Source organism: Lipotes vexillifer, unplaced genomic scaffold (assembly GCF_000442215.2).
Source record: "Lipotes vexillifer unplaced genomic scaffold, Lipotes_vexillifer_v1.1 scaffold324, whole genome shotgun sequence".
Classification (NCBI taxonomy): domain Eukaryota; kingdom Metazoa; phylum Chordata; class Mammalia; order Artiodactyla; family Lipotidae; genus Lipotes; species Lipotes vexillifer.
The window spans coordinates 873,331-900,779 of NW_006791816.1; the positions used below are offsets into that span (position 1 = coordinate 873,331).

Sequence of the window (27,449 nt, forward strand, 5' to 3'; positions counted from 1 at the left end):
CACACACACACACACATATATGTGTGTGTGTGTATATATATATATATATATATATATATATATATATATATATATATATATAAACTTAAGCAGAAGAACAGTTTTGAGGGTGCAAGATAAGGCATTTTAAAAATGGTTGACAATATGTGAGTTTGCTGGACAGAAAGGTAAGTGGAATCAGAGCTGGGTGGACAAACTGACTGTGGGAACAGGAAAAGCAAAAAACTGAAGACAAAAGTATAAAACACGTCGAGTGTTTATTATTTATAAACAATCCAAAGATACCAAACATTTAAATGCAGCTGTAGATTTTTCTAAAAATGGTATTTCTAAGGTATATATAAATGAAAAACAGTTTCTGCTCAGAAAGTTATAATTCAACAATACAGTATTATTCACACACGAACAGAGGAATAGCTGACAGGTGCCAGAGATAAACCTGAAAATTTCCCAACAACTTACCACTGTCTTGAGTCCAAGTTCCTAAGTTCTCTAAGTAGTTTTTCATTTTTCTTCAGGAGATGAAAGCTCCTCCTAAATAGAGAGATTTATAAACATTTTCATCATATTTGCAGTGAATGACATGACAGTTCTGGAAATACTTTCCAGTCTACTCATGCAACTCTTATACTTTTCTTGCCTTTTCATACTGCTAACACAAAGGAGAACAGACCCTAAAAAAAATGTAAAGAATATATGTCATTATTTCTACCCAGGCCCTCATACATTTCTGCTAGTGGATCATAATCTACTGGCCACTTAAATGTTTCCTTGCAGATGCTGTGAGTTTCCCAAACTCATATTCAGGAAAATGGATAAAAATACTTATAGGTTCCTTCTCAAGAGTTTCATAAAAATATGTGAGAAAGTTGTTCCTCATGAGAAATAAAATATTCACAAAATCTAAATCATTACCAAATAAGGATGTGTAATCCAGATGGAATTTGTTTTTTTTTTTTGTTTTACATGATAGGTATTTTTCTACACTACAAAGCAGTGTGTAAATTTTACCAAATACATTACATAGGTGCTAAATTATGTATAAATTATATTCATGAAATCAATGTTTGCTGTGGTAAAATATAGCTTCCCATCTTTAATTTTTCTCAAGAGACAATGTATGGACCATTCTACGGCAAAAGAGAGTAGAATGAATTTATATTAGTGGCAATTACCTGTATGTGGACATACCATAAGGCAAATTGTTTTCCTGTTATAACATGGCTTTCCCATAAGGCGGATACACCCTTCTAATAAATGGAAGGGTTTAAACCAAGTAAGATTATAAACACTAGGTAAGCAAGTAGAATTCCAATTCAGTGCTTCACATGCATTTGAATTACTTTAAGATTTATTCATCCAGTGATATCTGAGCTCCCCTTCTACTACAAACTGAACAAAAACAATACATTCAATAATGCTTCTTCCACTTCCCTACAGCTTTTAGTATCACATTTAAAAAATCAATTTTAAAGATACATTTAAAATATTTTTAATATTTAAAAATATTAATAATGCTTTACATTAGTGTACAATTTTAGTATTTTATATACATTATCTAATTTAATTCTTACCATCATGCGAGGTGGGAGTTATTTCCTCAATTTGCAGACTGTAACCCGAGGCTCAAAGTTTAAGTGACTCTAACCTGGATCTTCTGCTTTAAGTCTCATGCCTTTTCATTTAACTCCTACTTAACTTACTTCAAAACTGTGTGTGTACTGCAAGTTTTTAATGAGGTTTTGCAATATGCATAAGAGAAAACAAAATTTTAAAAAATGAAATCCAGATTCTTTTCTTGATTTGATGCTAAATCCTGAGTTAATTTCTCTGATACAAACAAGAAATGATCATATCACTGTTTGTCTAAAAAAAAAGTTAGGCTTATGTGCCATAATAAGAAATATACATTTGGGCTGTGTCCCCAGTTCCTGACACAGAGGTCCTAAAACCCTTGTAATTTCCTGAGTGCTGGAGGTAACAGGAGAGTCTTACACAGACCTCCTAAAACCTTTGGAATTTCCTGGGTAATAAGAGCATCTTTTGTTCTAATAAGGTTACTCTTGGTGGTGTCCTGGATAACTTCAGGATGGTGCCTCATCACCAGAAAGAGCAAGCCATGATTAGGATCTTGAAACTTTCAGCCCCACCTCTGGGGAGAGAGAGGAACTGGACACTGAGTTAATAATCAATCATGCCTACATGGTAAGACCTCCATGAAAATCCCTAAATTATGGGATTTAGAGAGCTTCCAGGTTGGTGAACACATTCAGTGTGCTGGGAGGGTGGCACACTGCAACTCCACAGGGACAGAAATTTCCACACTTGGAATCCTTACCCTATGTCCCTCTTCATCTGGCTGTTCATCTGTATTCTTTAACTATCCTTTGTAATAAACTGATAAATGTAAGTAAATGTTTTACGAATCATTATAGTTAATTTTCAAACCCAAGAAGGGGGTTGTAGGAACCTCTGATTTACAGCCAGTTGCCCAGAAGTATGGGTGACCCAGACCTGCAATTGATGTCTAAAGTGGGGGGCAGTCTTGTTGGTCTGAGCCCTTAACTTGTCTGTGCTAACTCCAGGTATTGTTGAAACTGCTTGGTGTGAAAAACTCACACATTTGGTGTTAGAAGTGTTATAAGAAAAAACAGTTTTTCCTATTAGCTTACATAAAGGTTGGAAAAAATAAGATTTTTTTCAATTGTATGAGCTATGAGTTCTAAGTCAGATAGTTATACTAGTCATTATGAAAATGTTAAAGTTAATTTATTACATTAAGTTATCTTTTTATTCCCTTGAAACCTGAAAACTGAAACTCAGTAGACTCAAAATCAAAAGAAAATCTGCCCACTGGTCAAAGAACTAATTGGTAGGTAAAATTTAGTGAGGGAAAGAACAGAGACTAAAATGCTGATCATAAGATGAATAAGACTAATATTTTTTTAAAAAGGAAAAATTTCTCCTTTATTCTTACCTTTTATCCCAGGAATTCATTCCCAATATACTAAGAAGCAATCTGCAATAATAAAATGCTGACTGAGGTTTCTGAGGTGTTGGTTCATCTTGCTCCACAGCTTTCATGTTTAAGTCATTAAAGTGTTTCTCAACAAATTCTTTTTCCTCTGTATGCTGCTTAAGGATAGCGTTAATAACATCATTTTCCTGTTTTTCAGAAATGCACACAGGCTGTGGAGCAGGAATATTAAGTGAGACTCCAGTCCTCTGTAAGCATTCAGGACTAGTTACACCTAAATACTGCAAAAGCTCATCAAGAACATCTTCTTCATCTCTTATTGTATCCCAAGTTGGTACAGTTTCTCTAAATCTTCTTCTAAACTGGAGGGAAACCCCATCTTTAACTGTTATATCTTCTAAGCATTCATGAGATGTAGAAGGCTCTTCTGGCTTCTCTTGGTGAGACAATGAAAGTATAAGAGATGTAGGTTCTGACAAACCACTTACAAGAGGTGGTCCATACAGGATGGCAGAATCCCATGAATATTTTCCAGAAAGATCACGTACTATAATCCTGACATTTGAATTGGCTGATGCAAGGCCAGCAGATAAACCTCCTCCAGGTATACTCTCTTCAGATCTGATCTGGATACAGGACACTAAGGTTGTATTGTTCAACACAAAGAACTGAATATTTGGACTCTCAAAGAGTTCAGGAGAAAGTTCAGTGCTTTCACTGTAATGATTGTCGTGATTTTCACACACCTGACTTGTTAACATAGCAGGACCACCACTCATTGGATAATGGCCCAAGTGATTTACCAGATGTGTAATAACAGTGCGGGCAGCTATAGAGATTAATCCTTGTTGCATCTGAGTTTTCACTAGAAATAAAAAATATAATAAGTGAGTGGGAATACTGCTGCTTCCTAGGAAGTCATATAAGAATGAAACATTAGACAACAAATGGGGATTCCATCACATTATCAAAATCACATTCAAATATTTGAGTAAATATTAATATTTTCAATTTAGAGTATGTACTACAAGAATGATAACGAAGAAGAAAACTGTTCTTTGATGAAGTTTTGTTCATTTTTATAAGAAAGCCCTTTTTGAAATTTTTGCTTATGAGTCATAATTTAAACTGAGGCTCTTAAATGTACATCATACCTTCAAAGAAGGTTCAAAAGTGTTATAAATCACTTGAAATCACTTAGCACCCAGATTAAAAAGTCAATGAAATCCAACTGTTAAGTTTCTTATATTATGAGGAGATTCAGAAACATAGTTTGCAGCATGCCTTAAACGGCATTTAATTATGGCTTTTATGGATGATGTAAGAGTGTCAGAAAAAAGTGATCTTTCACTAAACTTTAGGAGTCAGGATCAATTTAAATAGTGAGTCAGTGTAGCCAGCATATGCCAAGGAAACTTTATTTTAAAGGAAAAAATATTTTATGGCCTGCTTATTTTTCTAAGGCATTAAAGAGATCAGGAGCATATCTATACGAGTAACTTAAAAACAAACAAACAAACACAGGAAATGGTAAAAAGAGAAAACTCAAAGAATATAGTAGTAAGAGGCCTGAAGAGGCAAGGTGCCTAATGTCATGACCTAAAGGAGGGGAGGGTGGAAGGAAAACAAAGAATACAGAAAGAGAGTAAAGGGAGAAAGGAGGAAATGCAGATAGACAATAACTTGTCCAAGCCCACTAGCCAAAGACTGCCAGTGTGATTCTATAGAGGGTTGATGTGGAAGCCACTTATGTAATGAGTGGTGTCAGGAAGTGGGGACAACTGGGTTAACTTGATACTTTTCGTCTAGGAGGTGGGAGGAGAGTTGTCATTACTAAAGACATACTAATCATTCATGTTAGAAGAGGGCTTCAGTTGTGTGTTTGTGTGTGTGTTGATAGTGTTCTTGTCTGTCTTATAAACAAGGTTACAGAATAATCATGTCTCTGTATTGTTCTACCACAGTGATATTGTCTGAGCATTGTTTATATTCTGAAAGTTAATCATTTGGGAATACTATGGCCTAGCTACCAGAATAAATATAGATTTGAAAATGTCCTGATGATCAAAGTATTACCTACATAAAATAAATTCCTTAATTTCGAGTGTACTTTGTGATGAATTTCAGTAACTATATAGAATTGTATATCCACCAACACAATCAATATATAGTAAAATTCTCACATCAAAGGAAGATAAATTTTATTTCATGTAAATTATACCTCAATAAACTCAACTTTATAAAGTTTATAAGGGAAATAGGTTTTGCACTGCTAATATGATTACTTAAAAAGAGGCAAGAAAGAAGAACAATGTTATATTTTCAAGGTTGTAGCCCTCAAGATTCAGAACCGACACCACTGGGTACAGGCAAAGAGTCAGCAACAAATCAGCTGCTATGCCATTAATACCAATAACATCTTCTCCATTATTCCAACCCTAAAAAAGAACAGTTTTCTGTGGACTTTGGTTGATTTTGAAATGTTACTGAGTGTCAAACTTTTAATCTTCCATAATCAAGTTTTATTTTACATATATGTACATATAAACATTTTTCAGTTTACTTAAAAAGTTCCAATTACATTGAGTTGTTCTTTGACGATAGTATGGCTAGCTCTGAAAATGAGCTATTCAACACTAGATAACAACACTAAATGATTAACCTTAATTCAATCCTACATTTTCAAGACCTATTATGGTAAAGTAAAAAGATATACCACTGAATGATGAGAAACAGAGGGGTGATTTGAATCTAGTGCCTGCTTTTGCTTCTCTAATTATAGCTTAGATTTTAATGAGTGTTCACACTGTAAGAGGCCTTGCAGATAATCTAGCCAATACTTCTCATTTTGCACTTGAGGGTTCACAGAAGTTCACTGATTACACTTAAAAAATAAATTTACATTTCAGAAGCAGGTAGAAGCATTTTCTTTCCTAAGCTGCTTCTCCAAATTCAGGAGATATATATATATATATATATATATATATATATATATTTATATAAAGGGACAGAAACCCCTCAACTTGTTAATTTGGCAGTTAGGTTTATTTAGATTTATTTTTGAATCGTAAGCTACAGAACATACACATCTTTCTTCTATATATCTTAGATATAAAGAAAACATATGAAATTCTCTAATGTAGAAATTCAAAATGAAATTCTAAAATAACCAGCCTTGTGAGAAAATGCAAAATGAAGATATCGATGCTTCTAAGGCTTTGTGTAACTAGCATTCATTCAAAAAAGTCTATTCAAGGTTGTCTTTTCATATTGTCAGATTAAACAAACCCTACAAGCATTTGCAGCAAACCCGTAATTACTGATTATTATGGCATACAAAAGCAGCAAGACATAAAAAGCTGCTGCAATTCACTGCACTGTAATAGAACATGCAGAGGAAGTTAATTTTGGCAAATGCTTTAAATATGAGCTTTGCATAATATGTATAGGTGAAACTATAATTAAGACAGAATGAATTCTTTAGAGCCTCCTTTCACTCTGACCCTGCAAATGATGACTTTTTGCTAATAAGACTACTGCCATTTGACAAAAAGCCAACTTCACTACCTTGCTTTATTCTTTAGTAAATTTAATAATTACAGCTACTCCTGCCAATCATTCTCAAATCAGACTTGTTCAATCCAATACTGAGCTTATTAGGGACACTCTATGTTTAGAAATCTTTGGCCAAAAAAGTACTTGAAGATGATGAAGCATGCCTTAGACAAGGGCACAATGATTAGCCATTTCTGCCACATTAAAAAAACCCCACAGCATGTAGTCACTACAGACCACAGAATCACCTGCTGCTAGCTCACAGCTGTTCCTAAAAGGTTCTGCATTTATCTGGTCCTTAATACATTTAAGAAAGTCCAAAGGGAACAACTTTAATACATTTAGAGAATAGCACCCTACAGAGTATTTGGTATCAATATAAAGCTCATCTGTTTAAAACCTTTACACCTTTCTGTCTTTTACAGTGACTGTTAATGGCACAGTAAATTTGCATGAATTACATTAAAACTTCCTTTTACATAAGTAAACTAATTTATTTCACTGTTTAAGAAATACACTATCCTGCCCTGAATCAAACTTTATCATTTTACACCTTTAAAAATGCAAAAGCAAAGAATATTTTCATATAACTTTGTCCTTAAGTAAAATAAACACTGTATTGTACTATGCCAAATCTAAAGAAATAATTATGTCACCTGTATCAATTATTGTCTGAATTATTTTTCCTATATTCCTATTTCACTTGTATATATGTGTTCTAGACAAATTATCAGCTATCTGTGATCAACACAAAACCCTAGCCCTATTTCCTTGATGTGTAGCTTTATATCTTCACTTGCATTCTATGTCATCAATCCATTACCACAGCCACATCCTAAATGTTTTAATCACTTATAACTATTCTGCCTTTAAAAATCAAACTCTTCCTTGATAGTTTACTCTTTGACCACAACCCCCTAGTCTAGTGATTTCCCAATTTTGTTTTGTAGAGCCTGGGAGAGGGCTGTTGCAGATGAATGGGAGAGAAGTCAGCACAATCCCTGCTGCAGCTCTACTTTAAAAAGTTTTACAAAGTGGACTTCCTTGTGAAATTTATTTGACGAGGTTCCACTGCTTAAAAACTCATTTAATAAACCACTGTCCTAACATACTGATATGCTCTGTGGTTCTCAACCTTGGCTGCTTATTAATCACCTGCAAGGTTTTAAAAATCCCAACAATCCCAGATCAATATATCAAAATCTCTATGGATGGGACCAGACATCAGTATTGTAATATGCAGCCAAGGCTGAGAATCACTGTTCTAATTTATTAACAACCACATCTACTTTCTGACTCACTGCATCACCTCTACTTTCTTCCAGCTTATTACCCAGTTCCTAGCATCAGTTCAATCCTTACCAACCCTAGATTCTATAACTAAACCACATATTAACATTCTGAAGGCCATTGTTCCCTTGTGTATCTGCCAGATCCACCTTACTGAATGTTGACTTGTGCAACCAAAACTTTGCAGTTTCCATTTTCTGCTGGGCCCTCAGTAACTTCTGTCAGCCCCCTTAATTTACTTGCACCTTCTTTCTGGTCGCAGAAGAAGGGCTAATATTAACACCTAATCTTTCCAGCTCACCTCTCAGGAACTTCACTCTATTAATGATACCCTTACTACCTTCCTTCTCAGCTTAATACTGACTTTAACTCTGTCTTTAGAACTCGTTAATCCTGAATAATCTTTTAACTTATGTATTGTTTTATCATTTTTCTTTGCTTTTTTAAAATAAAAAAGTCAAGCTTTTTTAAAGAGCACTTTTGACAGATGGCTCTACTTCCTTAACTTCTGCTTGCTCTTCAACCCACAGCCATCCACTTCTGTCTCCTACTTTTCTGCTGAAACTAAAGTAGATATATTTGTCAGTCTTTTTGTACTTGATATCTCTATCATTTAATACCATTGGCCAGTCTTAAAAAAAATCTTTCTCTTCTCTTTGTTTCTGAGAAACTACTCTCTCCTGGTTTTCCTTCCTTTCCAACTTTTTCTTCTCAGAATACACACACCCATGTAAATACATATTCCTAACAAAGACCCCTCTGCTAAGACCTAGATCTGTCCACTAGATCTCTTCACATGAATATCCAACAGGCACTCTAAGCTAACCATTTCCAATACTGCCCTCCTGATTTTCCCTCCTAATCCTCTAAACTTTCTCATATTCTTAGTCTAGTTTAGAGAAAATATAACCAATTTAACCCTTTAGCAACTCTTGCTTGGCCTATTGCAACAGCATCATGATTGGTCTCTCTGATTCTAAGTTAACCACCCTAAAATCAATCTAACATACTAGAGATCAGCAAACTTTTTCTGCAAGGGGACAGAGAGTAAATTATCTTCAGCTTTATGGGCCATGCTATCTCTGTCCCAACTACTCAACACTACTATTACTACACAAAAGCAGCCGTATGACACATAAATGAAGAACATGGATGTGTCTCAATAAAACTTTATTTATAGAAACAGGTGGCAGGCATGGGCCATAGTTTGCTGACTCCTGTAAAATACTACTATCAAAGTGCTCTTAATACTAATTTTATCATGTATATCAGTGGGCCCCAACCCTTCTGGCACCAGGGACCAGTTTCGTGAAAGACAACTTTCCCACGGATGGGGGGTGGGGTGTGGAGGAATGGTTCAGGCGGTAATGGGAGTGATGGGGAGCAGCAGATGAAGCTTCATGTGCTTGCCTGCTGCTCACCTCCTGCTCTGCGGCCCAGTTCCTAACAGGCCGCAGACCGGTACCAGTCCATGGCCTGGAGGTTGGGAACCCCTGATGTATATCACCTCCTTAAAACCCTTCAGTAATTGCTGGGTTCCTCTGGGCTACCCCTGTATCTTGAATGTACTTTTGTTTTAATATGTACTCATATCATAAGGTTACTTGTTTACATCTTTCCCTTTTATCAGACAGTAAACTCTCTGAATGTAAAAACAATGTGGTTAAAAAACTTATCAGAATAACTTAGAAGTATAAAGGGAATGTCATCACATATAATCTTAGGAACTGTGTATCTGAAGTTGTTTCTTAAACTAAAAATGAACTTAGCTATAACATACATGTCAAGGTAAACAATTACAAAGTAACATATATTATCCTCCAGTATTTCTACCCAGGCCTCAAATCATACCTTGGGAGAACCCAAGCAACAATACTGTCCTGAAGAGAGTTCATTTTACCTTCTGTTACTGGCTGGAGTTTAGAAGATCGTTCCGAATCAGGAGAGTGCAGAGGTTCAGGCTCTTTTAGGCTTTCCAAATGCATAAAAGGATCATAATCTACAGATGCCAAATCAGAGAGGCTTAATGGAAAATACCTTGGATTGCTAAAACACTGAGATCCATAAACACACCCATGTAATACCTGAAAATAGAGGAGAAAAAACATACCAAGTTTTCCTTTTAAGTGAAAATAAATAAAGAAAAAGGAGGAAACAAGTCAACTGTTAATACAAGCACCTGACAAAAATTTTAAATATTTAAACACTTAGCTCTTCAATCAAGCTAAAATCTAAAAAAGAAGAATGAGCAAAATTTAACTAATGATTCTCATATTCAACAGACTTCTTTCAAAATTTTGCAATGAAACAACAGTGTCTTGTAAGAAGTACTTATTAATTATCCCTAGGTACCATAAGATAAATCTATGTTCTTAGAAAACACCTAGCTCAGCATTTCCCTGGTGGCACAGTGGTTGAGAGTCCACCTGCCGATGCAGAGGACGCGGGTTCGTGCCCCAGTCCGGGAAGATCCCGCATGCCGCGGAGCGGCTGGGCCCTTAAGCCATGGCCGCTGAGTCTGCGCGTCCGGAGCCTGTGCTCCGCAACAGGAGAGGCCACAACAGTGAGAGGCCTGCGTACCGCAAAAAAAATAAATAAATAAATAATAATAATAAAAAAAGACCCCGCCTGCCAACGCAGGGGACATGGGTTTGACCCCTGGTCCGGGAAGATCCCGCATGCCGCGGAGCGGCTGGGCCCTTAAGCCATGGCCGCTGAGTCTGCGCGTCCGGAGCCTGTGCTCCGCAACAGGAGAGGCCACAACAGTGAGAGGCCTGCGTACCGCAAAAAAAATAAATAAATAAATAATAATAATAAAAAAAGACCCCGCCTGCCAACGCAGGGGACATGGGTTTGACCCCTGGTCCGGGAAGATCCCGCATGCCGCGGAGCGGCTGGGCCCTTAAGCCATGGCCGCTGAGTCTGCGCGTCCGGAGCCTGTGCTCCGCAACAGGAGAGGCCACAACAGTGAGAGGCCTGCGTACCGCAAAAAAAATAAATAAATAAATAATAATAATAAAAAAAGACCCCGCCTGCCAACGCAGGGGACATGGGTTTGACCCCTGGTCCGGGAAGATCCCGCATGCCGCGGAGCGGCTGGGCCCTTAAGCCATGGCCGCTGAGTCTGCGCGTCCGGAGCCTGTGCTCCGCAACAGGAGAGGCCACAACAGTGAGAGGCCTGCGTACCGCAAAAAAAATAAATAAATAAATAATAATAATAAAAAAAGACCCCGCCTGCCAACGCAGGGGACATGGGTTTGACCCCTGGTCCGGGAAGATCCCGCATGCCGCGGAGCGGCTGGGCCCTTAAGCCATGGCCGCTGAGTCTGCGCGTCCGGAGCCTGTGCTCCGCAACAGGAGAGGCCACAACAGTGAGAGGCCTGCGTACCGCAAAAAAAATAAATAAAAAAATAATAATAATAAAAAAAGAACCCGCCTGCCAACGCAGGGGACATGGGTTTGACCCCTGGTCCGGGAAGATCCCACATGCCGCGGAGCAACTAAGCCCGTGCGCCACAACTACTGAGCCTGCACTCTAGAGCCTGCAAGCCACAAATACTGAGCCCATGTGCCACAACTACTGAAGTCCGTACGCCTAGAGCCCGTGCTCTGCAACAAGAGAAGCCACCACAATGAGAAGCCCACGCACCGCAGCTAAGAGTAGCCCCCACTTGCTGTAACTAGAGAAAGCCCAAGCACAGCAACGAAGACCCAATGCACCCAAAAATAAATAAATAAATTTATTAAAAGTAAATACCTAGCTATAAAATAATGAAAATGTAATACTAAGAAATGTTATTTCTTTAGGTTTTAAAAACCCTTGGTTACCAAATAAATAATAAAGCAAAGAAGTTTACCTTATAAATACAGTTGAGGACAGATTTTTCTATTTTATCATTTTCTGTTCCTGTAGCATGGACTGGTTGGAGCAGTGTCTTTAGAGGTAAGGCCATGATCCAGTCCAGAAGGCACAGAAGTAAGGATACCACCAACTGAAACAACAACAAAAAAGATCATTATTATTGTAAACTCATAAAATAAGAGTTAAAAATTTAACAGAAATTCACCAACTTATCTTTTGTTTTCCAAAATGTATTTCAGGAACTATCAAGTAAGTTCCACCATTAACATTTACCTAGACCTAAATGATTTTAAGATGTATATGAACATTACTGTGGGTTTCTCCCTTATATTTTAGGGCAAGCAAGCACAATGAAACCTTAAGCATAATAAAAACAGGAACATTACAATTATTATTATTTTTTAAATTAATTAATTAATTTTTGGCTGCGTTGGGTCTTCATTGCTGCACATGGGCTTTCTCTAGTTGCAGCAAGCGGGGGCTACTCTTCATTGTGGTACGTGGGCTTCTCATTGCAGTGGCTTCTCTTGCTGTGGAGCACGGGCTCTAGGTGTGTGGGCTTCAGTAGTTGTGACTCGCGGGCTCTAGAGCACAGGCTCAGTAGTTGTGGCTCATGGGCTTAGTTGCTCCATGGCACGTGGGATCTTCCTAGACCAGTGATCGAACCCGTGTCCCCTGCATTGGTAGGCGGATTCTTAACCACTGCACCACCAGGAAAGTCCCCAAATTATTTTTAAACAAACATAAAAACACTGAGCTTAAAAGACAACAGACATCAATTAGCTTTTCTTACGTAATGCACAAGAAATGGAACACAAATGAAAGGTTTTAGTTCATATGTATTACAATCATTTCCACATTTCTTTTCTAATTTAACACCTCACTGAGCAACCTGCCAGAAAGACTATCTTAACCACTTTCTGATACTGTTACTAATTACATTAAATGAATTTTTCTACTGGACACATTTAAACTGATGGATGTTATAAACAAAACACTGTTATCCAAAATGTAGAGTAAAATAGCAGTATCTATGTGGTCCATTTTATTGAATAAAGAATCACAATTAGTACCATAAAAGTGTCAATCAAGTAGCAATAAGAGATACACTGATCTTTAGAATCAAAGACCAACTCTCCAACTCAAAGAGTAATGCTGGCCTAAATCTCACAACACACCCTCCAAAAGAACAATAAAGAACAAAAAGAACCAATAAAATATCACAAAACCCACATCCTCAGTATAACCAGAAAACAGAACATTCAAAATTCAATTATCTGTGAGTAGAAAATACACACAGCAAATCCAACAAGCTTTTACCCATTCTCCCACTGCAAGCTCTCATGAAGAGTGAGGGTAGTTTGGGTAAGCTGTAAAAGAGAGAAAGAAACTAGGTACAAACCAAAAAACCAAGCCCCCAAAAAAGGTCTACCCTAAGTGTGAGAATAATGAAAAACATGTACTGGTAGATAGAGTACTGAGTAGAAGGAAAGTATTTAAAAGTACTGCAGGAAAGGTAATACTTTAGGGGAGAAAAATGTTAAAAGGGATTGGAAAGACACCTTGTGGAAAACATAATGTGAAAAGAAAAATCAAAAGAGAAATTTAGGACCTTGCAAGATTTTTACAATTTTTTAAAACTGATGGTTCTGTAATTCCTCTCCCACCTTAGTGTCATCCAATAAAAACACTATACTTTATTAAACTGCCAGAAGAGGGAGCTCTTGAAATAGGAATCTTATAAACCACCCCAAGCCACCAATCTTGTCCACAGAAATGCAGACACAGTCTTCATCTATACAGAACTACTATAAAAAGAAAACAGAAAATGAGAATCTTAAGCAATTCAGCTGATGAAAATTCCTGCCCACCAAAACTAATAATGAAGCAGAAGAAAACTATAACACAACCTTCTAATCTAAATTAAGTATTGTCAAATAAGCATTTAGGTATAGGGGACAACGAAAATCCCATCTTAAATCAGGAATTTAAAAAACTAAGAAGAAATAGACCAAAAAGGGAAGAATTGATTCAAGTCAGGAAAGAAAACTAAAAAAGGATAAAATGATATTAGAAATGAAGCCCAAGTTATAAGATGCCTAAGGAAGAATAAGTTTGAAAAAAATAAAAAGAAAATTTAATAAGGGGCATTGAATAAAGAGAACAAAAGTGAGACAAAGAAAAAGGTAAAAAATGGCAGAGAAATGACTGGAATGGAAGACAGAAAAAGAATATCCTATTCACTTAAATGTGGAGTCCCCCAAATCTACATATTGACAAGGCCTACCAGATCCAGGACAAACTGACCTGCAATAATCAACTCTAATACATATCCTGGTAAAACTTGAAAAGTAAGACCTAAAAAAATAAATATATATATATATATGTGTGTGTGTGTGTGTGTGTATGTGTGTATGTGTGTGTGTGTGTGTGTGTGTGTGTGTGTGTATCTCCTTAGAGCCTCCAGGAAAAAAGATGAAATAACTTACAAGGACAAGAGAATAAAAATGGCATCAGATTTCTCAAAAACAGTATACAAGCAAGGCAACATTAAAAAAAATAAAAACCTCAAGGAAAATAAGTGTGAACCAAGGATTCCATATCTAGCCAAGCTACTTTTCAAGTATCTTGTTACAGAAAAAAATTTATATATGCAAGAGCTTAGGGAATTCTGCATTCATGAGCCAATCTTGAAGAATAAAGATGAACTTCATTTAACCAAGAAGTTGACTGAGGAACTTCAGTAAAAAGTCTAACAGTGAGTATCTGATATATTTATTTAGTTATGGATCTAAGATTTTAAAAAAATGTAGAGATGAGTGTAGAAGAATCATCTGTTATATGACATGTGCTAAATGTTATGTGCAGACATAAAGGAACTAAAAATGAAGGTGAAGAGAGAGAAGAAAAGTAACATAAGCTCACTTATTAACATGTAGGCAACATATGGGAGATAAAGGATACCATTAAATAATCACAAACCATATAGTATAAAAGGTTAAGAAAGCAAGGGAACAAAGGCATTACAAAAAGTATACATATAAAGGTAACTACAAGAGAAAAGTACAAAGTTTCCTGAATACCAAAAGAATTTTAAGAAGAACAAAGGAAATACATCATGCAGAGAAAGAAAAAGAAAATATAACATGCATAATAATCATAAAATAAAATGATAGAGGTAAGATAAAAAATACAATAGATCATAAAAATGGGCTTAACTTGCCTAATAAAAGAAAAAGATTTTCAATTTGGCTCACAAAGCAAGACGCAAGTATGTGTTGTATTCAAGAGATATAAACAAAAAGATTCAGAAAGGCTAAAACTAAAGAGATGGAAAAAGGTACACCAGGCAAATTAGAATTCAAACCAAAAAGCATTAATGTTAAAGCTATAATTCAAAATGAAGATAAAACAGTTATGGATATCTATATATAAAATAACAGTGACTACAAAGGAAAAACCACAGTAGATGCAAGGAAATATAGAAATATTAATAGAAGACTTTAACACACCACTCTCAGTACAAGACAGGTCAAGAAGACAAAATATAGTCCACATTAACAAAAGTTGAGATCTTCAAAAATGTTTATCAATAGTAAAATGATTTTGTCACCAAAAGAGTTTGAAAACTGCTAGTATAGAAAGTTAAGAAACAGACCCAAGTAATTATGGAACTTGATTATTCATTAAGGGGCAAAGAGGAACTTTTTAATAAAGGGAACTCAGAAATCTGGTTATCCATTTAGGAAAACAACAAATATTAGATCCCTATCTCAAAACACAGAAAATAAACTTCAAATGGATGAGGGTTAAAAGTGTAAACAATGAAGCTGTATAAGTACTAGAAGAAAACGTGAAAAGGTTTTCTACCTATGGCTCAAAATCTAGATACCTAATGAAGTAAAAGATTGATAAACTGACTTACATAAAAAACTCCCTAATATGTAAACATCTGAGGGAAAAATACCAAAATCTGACTGAAAATATAAAAACATATGAATGGACAATTCACAAAAATAAAGTAAAAAATTAGGCCATTAATAAATATGAGAAGATATTCAACTTCACTTATAAAAAGAGAAAAGTAAATGAAAACTACATTGAAATACTATTGTTCCCCTATCAAATTGGCAAAAATTAAAAAATATGTCATACTCTGTGGTTAGGCTCTGGGGAAACATACTCTCATAGTATATGCTTGTGGGAATGCCAATATTTAACATAATTACATTGTCTGTTTACCTTTTGACCCAGCAATTCCACTTCTAGGAATACACCCTGAAGACACATTCCAACAATGTAAAAATATACAGACATAAAGTTAGTCACTGCAGCATTGCTTGTAATTGCAAAATTCTGAAAATAATCTCTATGTCCATACATAGAAGAATGACTTGAATAAATTATGAAATTTATAAATTATGGTACACTCCCTCAATGGAGTACTAATACTATACAGCTGCAAAAAAGAACATGGAAGACCTCTGTGAATTTATTTATTGTGAATTTCCAGAATATACTGTCAAGTGAAAAACCAAAAGTACCAATGAATATCTAGACTATTATACTTTTTTCAGAGCCAGGTGATTTGGGGACCTGTCTTTGGGTGGCAGGCTTAAAAGGTGGGGTGCTAGACGTATGGGTTAAACCCTTCTCTCCTCAGAGAGAAGGTGGGAATTGGGGGCTTCCTCCTGACTGTAAGGAGCTCTGCTAGGGTGGGCTTTATGGCAAGAGTGTGTTACAGCCTTTCCTACCTATTTTTGATGTGGGTATTTTCTTAGTCGCTTGATGTGTAGAGGTCACTTGACTAGTTTCTGGATTTCTCTCAGAGGGAACTGCTCCATGTGTAGCTGTATCTTCCATGGGTCCAAGCGAGGAGGAAAATTCAGCAGCCTTCTATGTCACTACGTTGGTGACCCCCCTCTCTGCCTGTTAACTGCTATCTTCAAGGTGTTATACTTTGCTAACCCTTCTTACTTTACAGCTTCACCTTAAGTCATCTCATATATTCCCACAGTTTAATAGAACTCATGTGTTGACAATGCCAACAAGAAATCTCAGTGTTACCATTTCTTAATCATATTGTGTTGAAATATCAAGTATGTTTTATTACATATGTTCTGCCCATTATTTACAGAACTCTGCAGCTGTAATTATGTTTCTGGACCTATTCTCAGTTATTTTCAGGCATAAACAAGACCATAACAAGTAAAAAAATTATAAATGGACAGAATATCCTCCCAGGTTCCTTACAACCCTAAAATTCAAAGACTTTATCAGATGACCATGATTAACTTGAGATATAAACTAAAATGTGATTTAGTTACACTTAAATAATGGAAAGCTATATTTCAAATTATTTTAAACACAAGATTAATTAATGTTTCCCATGTAAATAGATATACCTTCACAGTTTTAAAATATAAGTATCTTACTAGATAACCACATATTAAATATTAAAAAATTTAAATTACCCTCTTGTCCATTTCATAAGATGAAGCTTCTGTACTTGGCAAAAGATGGGTAATAGTGGCTATTAGAATCTGTAAGAAATAAAGAAAATAGCTCAAAATATGTCAAACTAATGGTGCATCCTAAAACTTAAACAATAATGCTAAAGTGATACAAAATCTACTGCTGAAAGTTTATCCAAAATATATTAACATTGTTATTTCAAAGTAATTTTTAATAGGTCAGCTTTTCAAGTACACTTAACTATCAATCATTTACAATCCTAATGTACAGAACCAAAGTTATATATGCTCTGTTAACTATAAATGGATTTCTTACAAATTCAAGTCATGAATCAATAAGTATAAACATACAAATAATATATGTTCTGACAGAAAAATGAGAAGACATAGATAAGCAAAAAGATTTATAAAAACCATCTATAATTTATCACTCAAGACATCTACTTTGCTCAACAAATTAGGTATAGAAGGGATGTATCTCAACATAATAAACACCATATATGACAAGCCCAAAGCTAACACCATACTCAAAAGGTAAAAAGTTAATATCCTTTCCTCTAAAGTCAGGAACAAGATAAGGATGCTCACAACTGCCATTTCTATTCAACACAGTACTGGAAGTCTTACCACAGCAATTAGGCAAGAAAAAGAAATAAAAGGCATCCAAGTCTGAAAGGAAGAAGTAAAATTATTTCTGTTTGTACATGACATGATCTTATATATAGAAAATCCTAAAATTCCACCAAAAAAAACCCCGTTAGAACTCATAAATGAATTCAGTAAAGCTGCAGGATGCAAAATCAACATACAAAAATCAGCTGCATACACCAACAATAAACTATCACAATAAGCTATCCCATTTACAACAGCATCAAAATCAATAAAATACTTAGGAATAAATTTAACCAAGGAGGTGGAAGACTTATATGCTGAAAACTAGAAAACACTAGTGAATGTAGCTGAAGACACAAATAAATGGAAAGATATTCCATGTCATAGATGGGGAAGAATTAATATTGTTAATATTGTTCAATTGTTCACACTACCACAGTAGTCTACAGATTCAATGCAACTAAATGCAAAATTCCAGTGGTGTTTTTCTCAGAAGTAGAAAAAAACTATCCTAAAATTTGAATGGAACCACAAAAAAAAAAACAAAGAGCCAAAGCAATCCTGAGAAAGAAGAACAAAGCTGGAGGCATCACACTTCCTGATTTCAAGCTTTATTATAAAGCTACAGTAATCAAAATACGGTACTGACAGTAAGGTACTGACACAAAAACAGGCACACAGACCAGTGCATTAGAATAAAGCCTAGACATAAACCCACACATACAGTCAACTAATCTTTGACAAGGGTCCAAGAACACACACACGGTGTTGAGAAAACTGGATATCCATGTGCAAAAGAATGAAACTGGACCCCTATTTTATACCACTCACAACAATTAACTTGAAATGGATCAAAGGCTTAATATAAAGACCTGAAACCATAAAACTCCTAGAAGAAAACATAGGAAAAGGCTCCTTAACATGGGTCTTGGTAATGATTTTTTTGGAAATCATACCTAAAGCAGAAGCAACAACAACAAAATAAACAAGTGGCACTACATAAACTAAAAGCTTCTGCACAGCAAATGAAACCATCAATAAAGTGAAAAGACAACTTACAGAATGGAAAAAAATATTTGCAAACCATATATCTGATAAGGCGCTAATATCCAAAATATACAAGGAACTTATACCCCCAATAGCAAAACTAACTAACTAAATTTATAAATGGGCAAAGGATCTGAATAGACATTTTTCCAAAGACATACAAGTGGCCAACAGGAACATGAAAAGGTATTCAACATCGGTAATATCAGGAAAATGCAAATCAAAACCACAATGAAATATCACCTCACATTTGTTAGGATGGCTATTTTTAAAAAAACAAGAGAGAACAGATGTTGGCGAGGATGTGGAAAAAAGGGAACGCTTATATACTATTGGTGGGAATGTAAACTGATACAGCCTTATGGAAAACAGTATGAAGGTTCCTCAAAAAATTAAAAATAGAACTACCATATAATACCACTCCTGGGTATATCTCAGAAGGAAATGAAATCAGTGTCTCAAAGAGATACCTGCACACCCATGCTCACTGCAGTATTATTCACAATAGCCAAGATATGGAACAGCCCACATGCCTTTCAACAGATGAACGGATAAAGAAATTGTGGTGTACATATATACACAATGGAATATTATTCAAGCCATAGAAAAGAAGAAAATCCTGCCATTTAAGACAACATGAAAGAACCTGGAGTGCACTACACTAAGTGAAATAAGCCAGACAAAGACAAATATTGTATGGTATCACTTATATGTGGAAAAGTAAAAGTAGCTGATTTTATAGAAACAGAATAGTGGTTGCCAGGGGCTGGGGTCCAGTGAACTAAGGAGATGTAGGTCAAAGGGTACAAATTTTCAGTTATAAAAATAAGTTCTGAGGATTTAATGTATAGTACAGTAACTACAGTTAACTGTACAGTACTGAATATCTTAAAGTTGCTAAGAGTAGACCTTAAGCATTCTCACCATAAAAAAATGTTAACAATGTGAGGTAATGGATATGTTAATTATCTTGATCTTGGTAACCCTTCTACAATATCAAATCATTATGTTATATACTTTAATATAATACAATTATATTTATCAATTATTCCCCAATAAAGTTGGGGGAAAAATAAAGAAATTTACTCTCATCTTCCCATATATTTCGGTATATATACTTGTAAATATACGCCTTTTTTTTAAAGAAAGATTTTATAATGTGGCTTTTTAAATTAACATATATTATACACTGAACAGAATATGAATAAAATTGATACAGAGAATATGAAATAAAAGACCTTATTAAAAGAAAGCAAAACATTCTTATAGTGTTATCATTTACCCTGGAAATTTCTTGATCTCATTCAATTTTTCTTTTTTAAGAATATGTAGGGGGTAGGAGTTTATTAATTAATTAATTTACTTTTGCTGTGTTGGGTCTTCGTTTCTGTGCGAGGGCTTTCTCTAGTTGTGGCAAGTGGGGGCCACTCTTCATCGCGGTGTGCGGGCCTCTCACTATCACGGCCTCTCTTGTTGCGGAGCACAGGCTCCAGACGCGCAGGCTCAGTAGTTGTGACTCACGGGCCTAGTTGCCCTCATTCAATTTTTTAATGTGCATGTTAAAAATGCATAGAGGTGGGCTTCCCTGGTGGTGCAGTGGTTGGGAGTCTGCCTGCCGATGCAGGGGACATGGGTTCGCGCACCGGTCCGGGAGGATCCCACATGCCGCAAGTGGCTGGGCCCGTGGGCCATGGCCGCTAAGCCTGCGTGTCTGGAGCCTGTGCTCCGCAACGGGAGAGGTCACAACAGTGAGAGGCCCGTGTACCGCAAAAAAAAAAAAAAAAAAATGTATAGAGGTAAATTTACTGCATTTTTATTGTATGCTATTAAATTTTATAAATGATTGCTTCAAGTAGAAAAATTCCTCTAAACATAATTTATACCATAAAAGGCTTTACACACTAATAGAATCTAGTATATTAGATTAATACTTAATACTGGTAATAGAACTGGGCTTCTACTCCTAACTATGTAAGTAGGTAACCATTAGTGAAATGCTCTACTATTTTAGAATTTCATTTCTTCATTCAATTAGAGGTAAAGTATAACCATTTATCTGTAGGCACTGGCCACTATAATGCACAGTGAAACAATCTGCAAAAACTCTACACACCTAAAAATTACTTAGGTAAGTATTAATAATATATAAACTATGAAGAAAATAAGGGAAAGGATTTGGAGGCCTTCAAATGAACAAAAAAAAAATGCTTACTTAAAGAACACCTTAACTTTCAACAGAATAATCAATCTTAAAGGGTAAAATTTTCGAGTTTTAAAATGTCAAATGTTTTAATACTAGTAGACATATATATGAACATTCACATTTACATCCAGTTATCATGTCCTGCATGATAACAATGGTAGCTGCTGCCAACATTTATTAAAATTTATGTCCCATCACTTTTAAGGCAAAAAGTGCTCAGTGTGTTACATATATTTTCTCATTTAGTCTTCAGAGCAACTCTGTGAGGTAGGTATTTTTATCCCAAATGTAAAGATATAGAAAGCCAGAATTTAGAGGACTGAGTAATTTGTTGATAGTTACAAAGTTAGTAAATGGCAGTCAGGGATTAGTTAAACCAGGTCTAACCTTCAAACCCAACCTCTTAACCATAATACTATATTTAACTCAACAGATTATTTACCTAAGAGATTCTTAGGTAAATGGAAGTCATGCAAGTCACCCTAGGCATAGAAAATAATGAAGAAAAAAATGCCATTGTCTTAAAGAAGCAGCTCAGAATTTTTTTAAAAAAATATTTATTATTTGGTTGCATCAGGTCTTAGTTGTGGCACGCAAGCTCCTTAGTTGTGGCTCACAGGCTCCTTAGTTGTGGCATGTGTGCTCTTTGGTTGTAGCAGGCAGGCTACTTAGTTGCAGCCCACAGGCTCCTTAGTTGTGGCATGTGAACTCTTAGTTGCGGCACGCATGTGGGATCTCGTTCCCTGACCAGGGATCAAACCCGGGCCCCCTGCACTGGGAGCATGGAATCTTATCCACTGTGCCACCAGGGAAGTCCCAAGAAGCTTAGAATTTTTACACAAGTATATTTAGTGCTAAAATAGGGCCTGGCGACGTGGTTGAGTGGGAAAAGTCTGGACTTGAAATTTTACAGACTTGGGTTTGAACCCTGTTTCTACCCTGTTAGCTTATGACTTTATACAGTTGCTATCTCCTCAGTTCTCTCATCTTAAATAAAGGGAGGAGAGGAGGCAGGGATAACAGTCCACCTCAAACGACTTTTTACGAATTAAATGAGGTAACATATGAAAAGGTGACTAGTATAGTGACTGATACATGGTAGTAGGTGCTTAATAAATATTAATTACTATCTTTCCTAAAAATGTTGTAAGAATATGAAGATAAGAAAGATAAATCCTGGTTGGAGAGAACAAGTAAGGATTCTTATTTTTTGAGGAGATGGTATTTAAACCAATCACTGAAAGATGGGGGGTGGGGTAGAGAAAAGAAACATTTTAGGTAAGAAGAGAGTGAGGGGTATGTTTAGGGGATAATAGCTGACTCAGGTGCCCAGACTACAGGGTATTTCATAAAAGGAATTGGTACATGATTCTGAAAAGATGGGCTGGGGCCTCATCTGGAGGCCTCAAATTAATTCCCAGCTAAAGAGTTTGGGTCTTATTTTATAGACAAAGGAAAACCACTCAGAGATTTTGTTTGTTTGTTTGTTCTTCAGGAAAGTGACATAAGAGTCATGTCAATGTGAATGATGACTTGGCGGGGATGACCTCAGAAGCCAGGAAACCAGTTTAGAAGTTTATTATAGTATCTCAAGAAAGAAATAATTAAGGGCTGAAAAATGTCAGGTATTGTAGGAAGCACAGAACACATAAAAAAATAAAAATAAAAATAAACCACTTAATAAATGACTGGCTGAAGAGGAAAGGAAAGGAATGAATCAAAATAACCTCCTGATTTTGGTAACTGGAGGGACGGTATGTTTTCTAACCTAAGACAGGGAATGAAGCCTAATATACATTATAAAGACAATGGCAATGATAAATTTGCATGTAGCATTTAAAACCAACCACATAATCTCTTAACATAATATAGAAAGGGACTGTCATGAACTTTGATATCTCAAAAAAGTACCCTGGGGCTTCCCTGGTGGCGCAGTGGTTGAGAGTCCGCCTGCCGATGCAGGGGACACGGGTTCATGCCCCGGTCCAGGAAGATCCCACATACCGCGGAGCGGCTGGGCCCATGAGCCACGGCCGCTGAGCCCGCGCATCTGGAGCCTGTGGTCCACAACGGGAGAGGCCACAACAGTGAGAGGCCCACGTACCACAAAAAAAAAAAAAAAAAAAAAAAAAGTACCCTGAGTGGCCATTATTTAGCTATGCAAAATGTAAATAAAACTACTAAATAATTTTATATCTCAAGGTATCCAAATCTAAGGATCTTTAACAAGTCATAAGAAATAAATGAGAAATTACTTACTTGAATAATTTTCAAAGGAGAATCAGGCTGGTAAATCTGAAGTCTAGGTACATAATGAACCAGCATGTGAAGCATGTTACAAGCTACATGGGCTACTGTTTTATTTGTAAACTGTAATAATAAGAAGAAAAAAACAAAAACAAAAAAGCACTGTTATAAAAAATTTCTTCCTGATATTATTAATCTCTGCATTAGCTGCTAAAAAATTTTAAATTGTATACATGTTTATTTTTGTCATTCTATATTTGTGTTTATTAAAATATTAGGAAGATAAATATATACCTGCAAAATAAAAAAATCATAATACATTCCAAAGATATAATTAACTTTATTTTTTCTTTGTAATGTTTGACTATCCTCATTAAAGTTTTATTCCATTTTCTTTTACCTGGATTTCTGGAATGGTCTCTAAACTGCTAATCTTGTTATCCCATCATTCCCCATTGCAATCTACTTAGTATACTCAATACTTCCATATTATCTTCTGAAGAACTGTTCTGATGCTGACATTCTCTATACTTAAAAATCTTAGATGACTCCCCAGTGGTATAAAGTCAAACTTTTTATGCTTATCTCTCTATAACCAAATCTCACCCACTCTTCAATCCCTGACCACATACTTCCTCTTTCTAGTCTTCTCTGATACCTAAGTCAAAGTTACCTCTGCTTTCTCTGAACTCAATCAGCAGTTTATATGCACCACTCACTTGGTTCTCTCAGCTTTTTATATTTTATTACTGATTTTAATCTTTTTCAGCCATCGTATTATTAATCTCTTCAATCTAGTATTTATATTTCTTTTTCATTCTGGTATTCCTTACTCTGCCTAGCAAAGCACCTCAAACATAGTATATACTCAGAAATATCTGTCAAATAAGTAATATTTGTACTTTGTGTGTTTAGAGTTCTATACAGATATTATAATACAAGTCTTAGGACAAAAAATAATATCACTCATCTTTTTACAAATAAAAATATCCATTTATTCATTCACACTCTCCAAATAATCAGGTTATTATTTCTGAGCAAATCTTATTCTGGTCACAAAGAGGGCATTTAACTTGAATGATAAAGCCAAAAACTGAATAGCTCAAGAATTCAGGAAGTAATAAAGATCGAAGGGTAGGTTACAAAAATACTGATTAAGAAATGATAAACAGCCTTACAAATGTTGTTAAATGACTGGTTTCCTTTTTAGGAGTCATCCATATTTATCTTAGGGACAAAGCCAAATACATAAAAAGTTGAGATAAAACAGGTCATCACCAAGATATCCTAAAATCAAGAGCAGAACTACTCTTAAGGAAAAAGTTGGAATCAAAGAAATAATGTAATAATAAATTAATGAATTAATTATTCTGTAAGGGCACAATATATAATTAATTATATATAATTAACATTTAGAGAAAAATAATCATGCATTCTATACTATCTTAATATAGTCCACTAAATATTTATTTATTTATTTACTCACCTTTAAAGAAACACAAATTACATTCAGAGCTTCCTTAATTTGAGGATGATGAGACTCATGGACTAGTTCTTCACAAATCCAAATACCTAAACTGCAAAGTGCTACACATCTGCAGAAAAGGCAACCAATAATGATACAAATAAAAGTGGATGAGCGTTTAAATGAAATGACACCACCACCACAAACAAAACACCCACAACCAACCAACCCAGAGTGAACATGCACTGTTTAGGTGAATTAATCAATTTGTTACTCTGTTAATTAATCAATTTATTGCTGTTAATTAATCAATTTGTTACTTAGGAAGATAAAGTGGAGGAAAGCACATCCCCCAAACTCTAAGCCTTATTTTTTTCAATTTAATTTAATTTTTATTTTATATTGGAGTATAGTTGATTTACAATATTGTGTTTCAGGGTATACAACAAAGTGATTCAGTTACACATATACATACATCCATTCTTTTTCAGATTCTTTCCCCATATAGGTTATTCCAGAATATTGAGTAGAGTTCCCTGTTCTAAGCCTTATTTTCAACTATAATTTATTACCAAGATCATAGGTGGGGATAACACACAGGATCTTTCTAACAAACCCATATTGATAAATTGATGTTGTCATAAAGCTTCCCAAACAAATATGCAACCTTCTTTCAAAAAGGAAACAGTGGGGACTTCCCTGGTGGCACAGTGGTTAAGAATCCGCCTGCCAATGCAGGGGGAGCAGGTTCGAGCCCTGGTCCGGGAAGATCCCAAACGCCATGGAGCAACTAAGCCCGTGTGCCACAACTACTGAACCCACGTGCCACAACTACTGAAGCCCGAGCCCCTAGTGCCCGTGCTTTGCAACAAGAGAAGCCATTGCAATAAGAAGCCCATGCACTGCAACCAAAAGTAGCCCCTGTTCACCACAACTAGAAAAAGCCTGCGGGCAGCAATGAAGACCCAATGCAGACAAAAATAAATAAATAAATAAATGTTTTGTTTTGTTTTGTTTTTTAAAAAGGAAAGTGTAATTTTATTGACTGATAGCAGCAGTCAGTAAGACATTATTTTCATATCTTTTACATTTAACATAGCTAGCTACAAATTCTTTTTAAAACAAATTGGGACCACAAATAAAATTTATACACGGAATTCCAACAGAAACAGAACTTGGAGAATTTCTGTTCTGTTTCCTCATGTCTTGTGAAACTTCAGTTCCCTACTTCAACTGAGTTTCAGCTTGAAGAAAGTAATCTGATGATCAGAATCAGTGAAAATTCTATTAGTGTGCTCAAGTATAAGCTTCTGATGAAGCATATAATGTTTCTAAGTATTAAAAGAAAGTCAGCTCCTTCTAGTTTCCTGATATATCTTGCACGTCCTGATACTGATATTCTTAAATTAAATTCAGTAGAATGCTAAATTTCAGAACAATTCAATGCAGAAATATTTTTCTTCCTGAACATAATGGATCAGAAGTTAAGCCCCTTCTTCCAGTCTATCAGTGTTAATGCTACTAATTTACTATCAAAACTATAGAAAGTCTTCTATGTGAGGTCTACAGCTTCCTTTCTTCCCTACTGTTGTCCACCCATCAATCTTATGTAACATTTGTAGATCTAAATAACCAAGTAATAGGTTTAGCAGTGGAAGGAGCTATAATCCTAAAATAACAATAAACTCTGAAGTGAAGCAAAGTTCTCCATAGATGCAGCTAACTAAAGACACAGTAAAAGGCACAGACTGGGAGTACAAATGCTTAAGTTTTTGTTTTTTGTTTTTTGCTTTTTAAAGGTTAAGATCAGTTTTTGTGTGTGCATGTGTGTGTACAGCTTCCTACATTCTTCAAGATGTCAAAATAATCTAGATTATTCCCAGTATGGCTCAACTTTCTGCTACTCGTCAGATTCTGGGGTATAAGCTTCTAAGGCCTTACATTCCTGAAAAGTATAGGCAAACAAGTTTAGAAAATGTTTAACGTTCGACTTCTGGGATTTTCCTATACTGTCAACGAGCTATCATGTTAATGATTCCCAAATGTACATCTGGTCAATTATGTTTTAGGCTTTGATATTCTTTCACCTGAGAGGCAATGAAGCTTTTTAAAAAAAAAAAGGCAGGGCTTCCCTGGTGGCACAGTGGTTGAGAGTCCGCCTGCCGATGCAGGGGACATGGGTTTGTGCCCCGGTCCAGGAGGATCCCAAATGCCGCAGAGCGGCTGGGCCCGTGGGCCATGGCCGCTGAGCCTGCGTGTCTGGAGCCTGTGCTCCGCAACGGGAGAGGCCACAACAGTGAGAGGCCCGCGTACCACAAAAGAAAAAAAAAGGCAGAAGATCTAGAATCAGAAGCTATAGGTTCAATTCTGGTCTGCCACTTATTACTTATGCATCTAATAAGGCTCTGAAGACAAACTGCCAGGGTTTTTAATCATGGCTCTACATTTTCTGGGTGATAAGGCATATTACTGAAATTCTCTGAGAGTTGCTGTAGAGATTAAGTGAGGTAATAAAGTGTTTAGAACAGTGCTTGGCATGTAGAAAAGGCTTAATGAATGTTAGTTTTCTAAGCCATCAGTTTCTTGCTAGCAAAATTGGAAGAATAATGATGATTCCAATAATTTCTTAGAATTGTGATGAGGATTAAATGAAACAATATTATAGGAATACCCTTGTAAACTTAAAAGGTTGTCATTATTAATAGAAAATGCTAGGG

The 27,449-nt window shown here is 35.8% G+C and overlaps 1 protein-coding gene across 3 annotated transcripts in view; it reads right to left on the reverse strand.

Moving 5' to 3' along the window:
• Nucleotides 1-27,449, reverse strand: part of RALGAPA1 (Ral GTPase activating protein catalytic subunit alpha 1) — a 178,440-nt gene that overhangs the window by 64,457 nt on the left and 86,534 nt on the right. For all 3 annotated transcript variants that reach the window (XM_007464829.1, XM_007464830.1, XM_007464828.1), the window contains 7 exons: nt 24,754-24,862; nt 23,280-23,390; nt 17,159-17,227; nt 11,680-11,814; nt 9,723-9,906; nt 2,978-3,842; nt 463-534 (listed from right to left, as the gene is read on the reverse strand). In XM_007464829.1, coding sequence (XP_007464891.1) covers nt 463-534; nt 2,978-3,842; nt 9,723-9,906; nt 11,680-11,814; nt 17,159-17,227; nt 23,280-23,390; nt 24,754-24,862 — 1,545 coding nt within the window. The remainder of the gene's footprint in view (nt 1-462; nt 535-2,977; nt 3,843-9,722; nt 9,907-11,679; nt 11,815-17,158; nt 17,228-23,279; nt 23,391-24,753; nt 24,863-27,449) is intronic.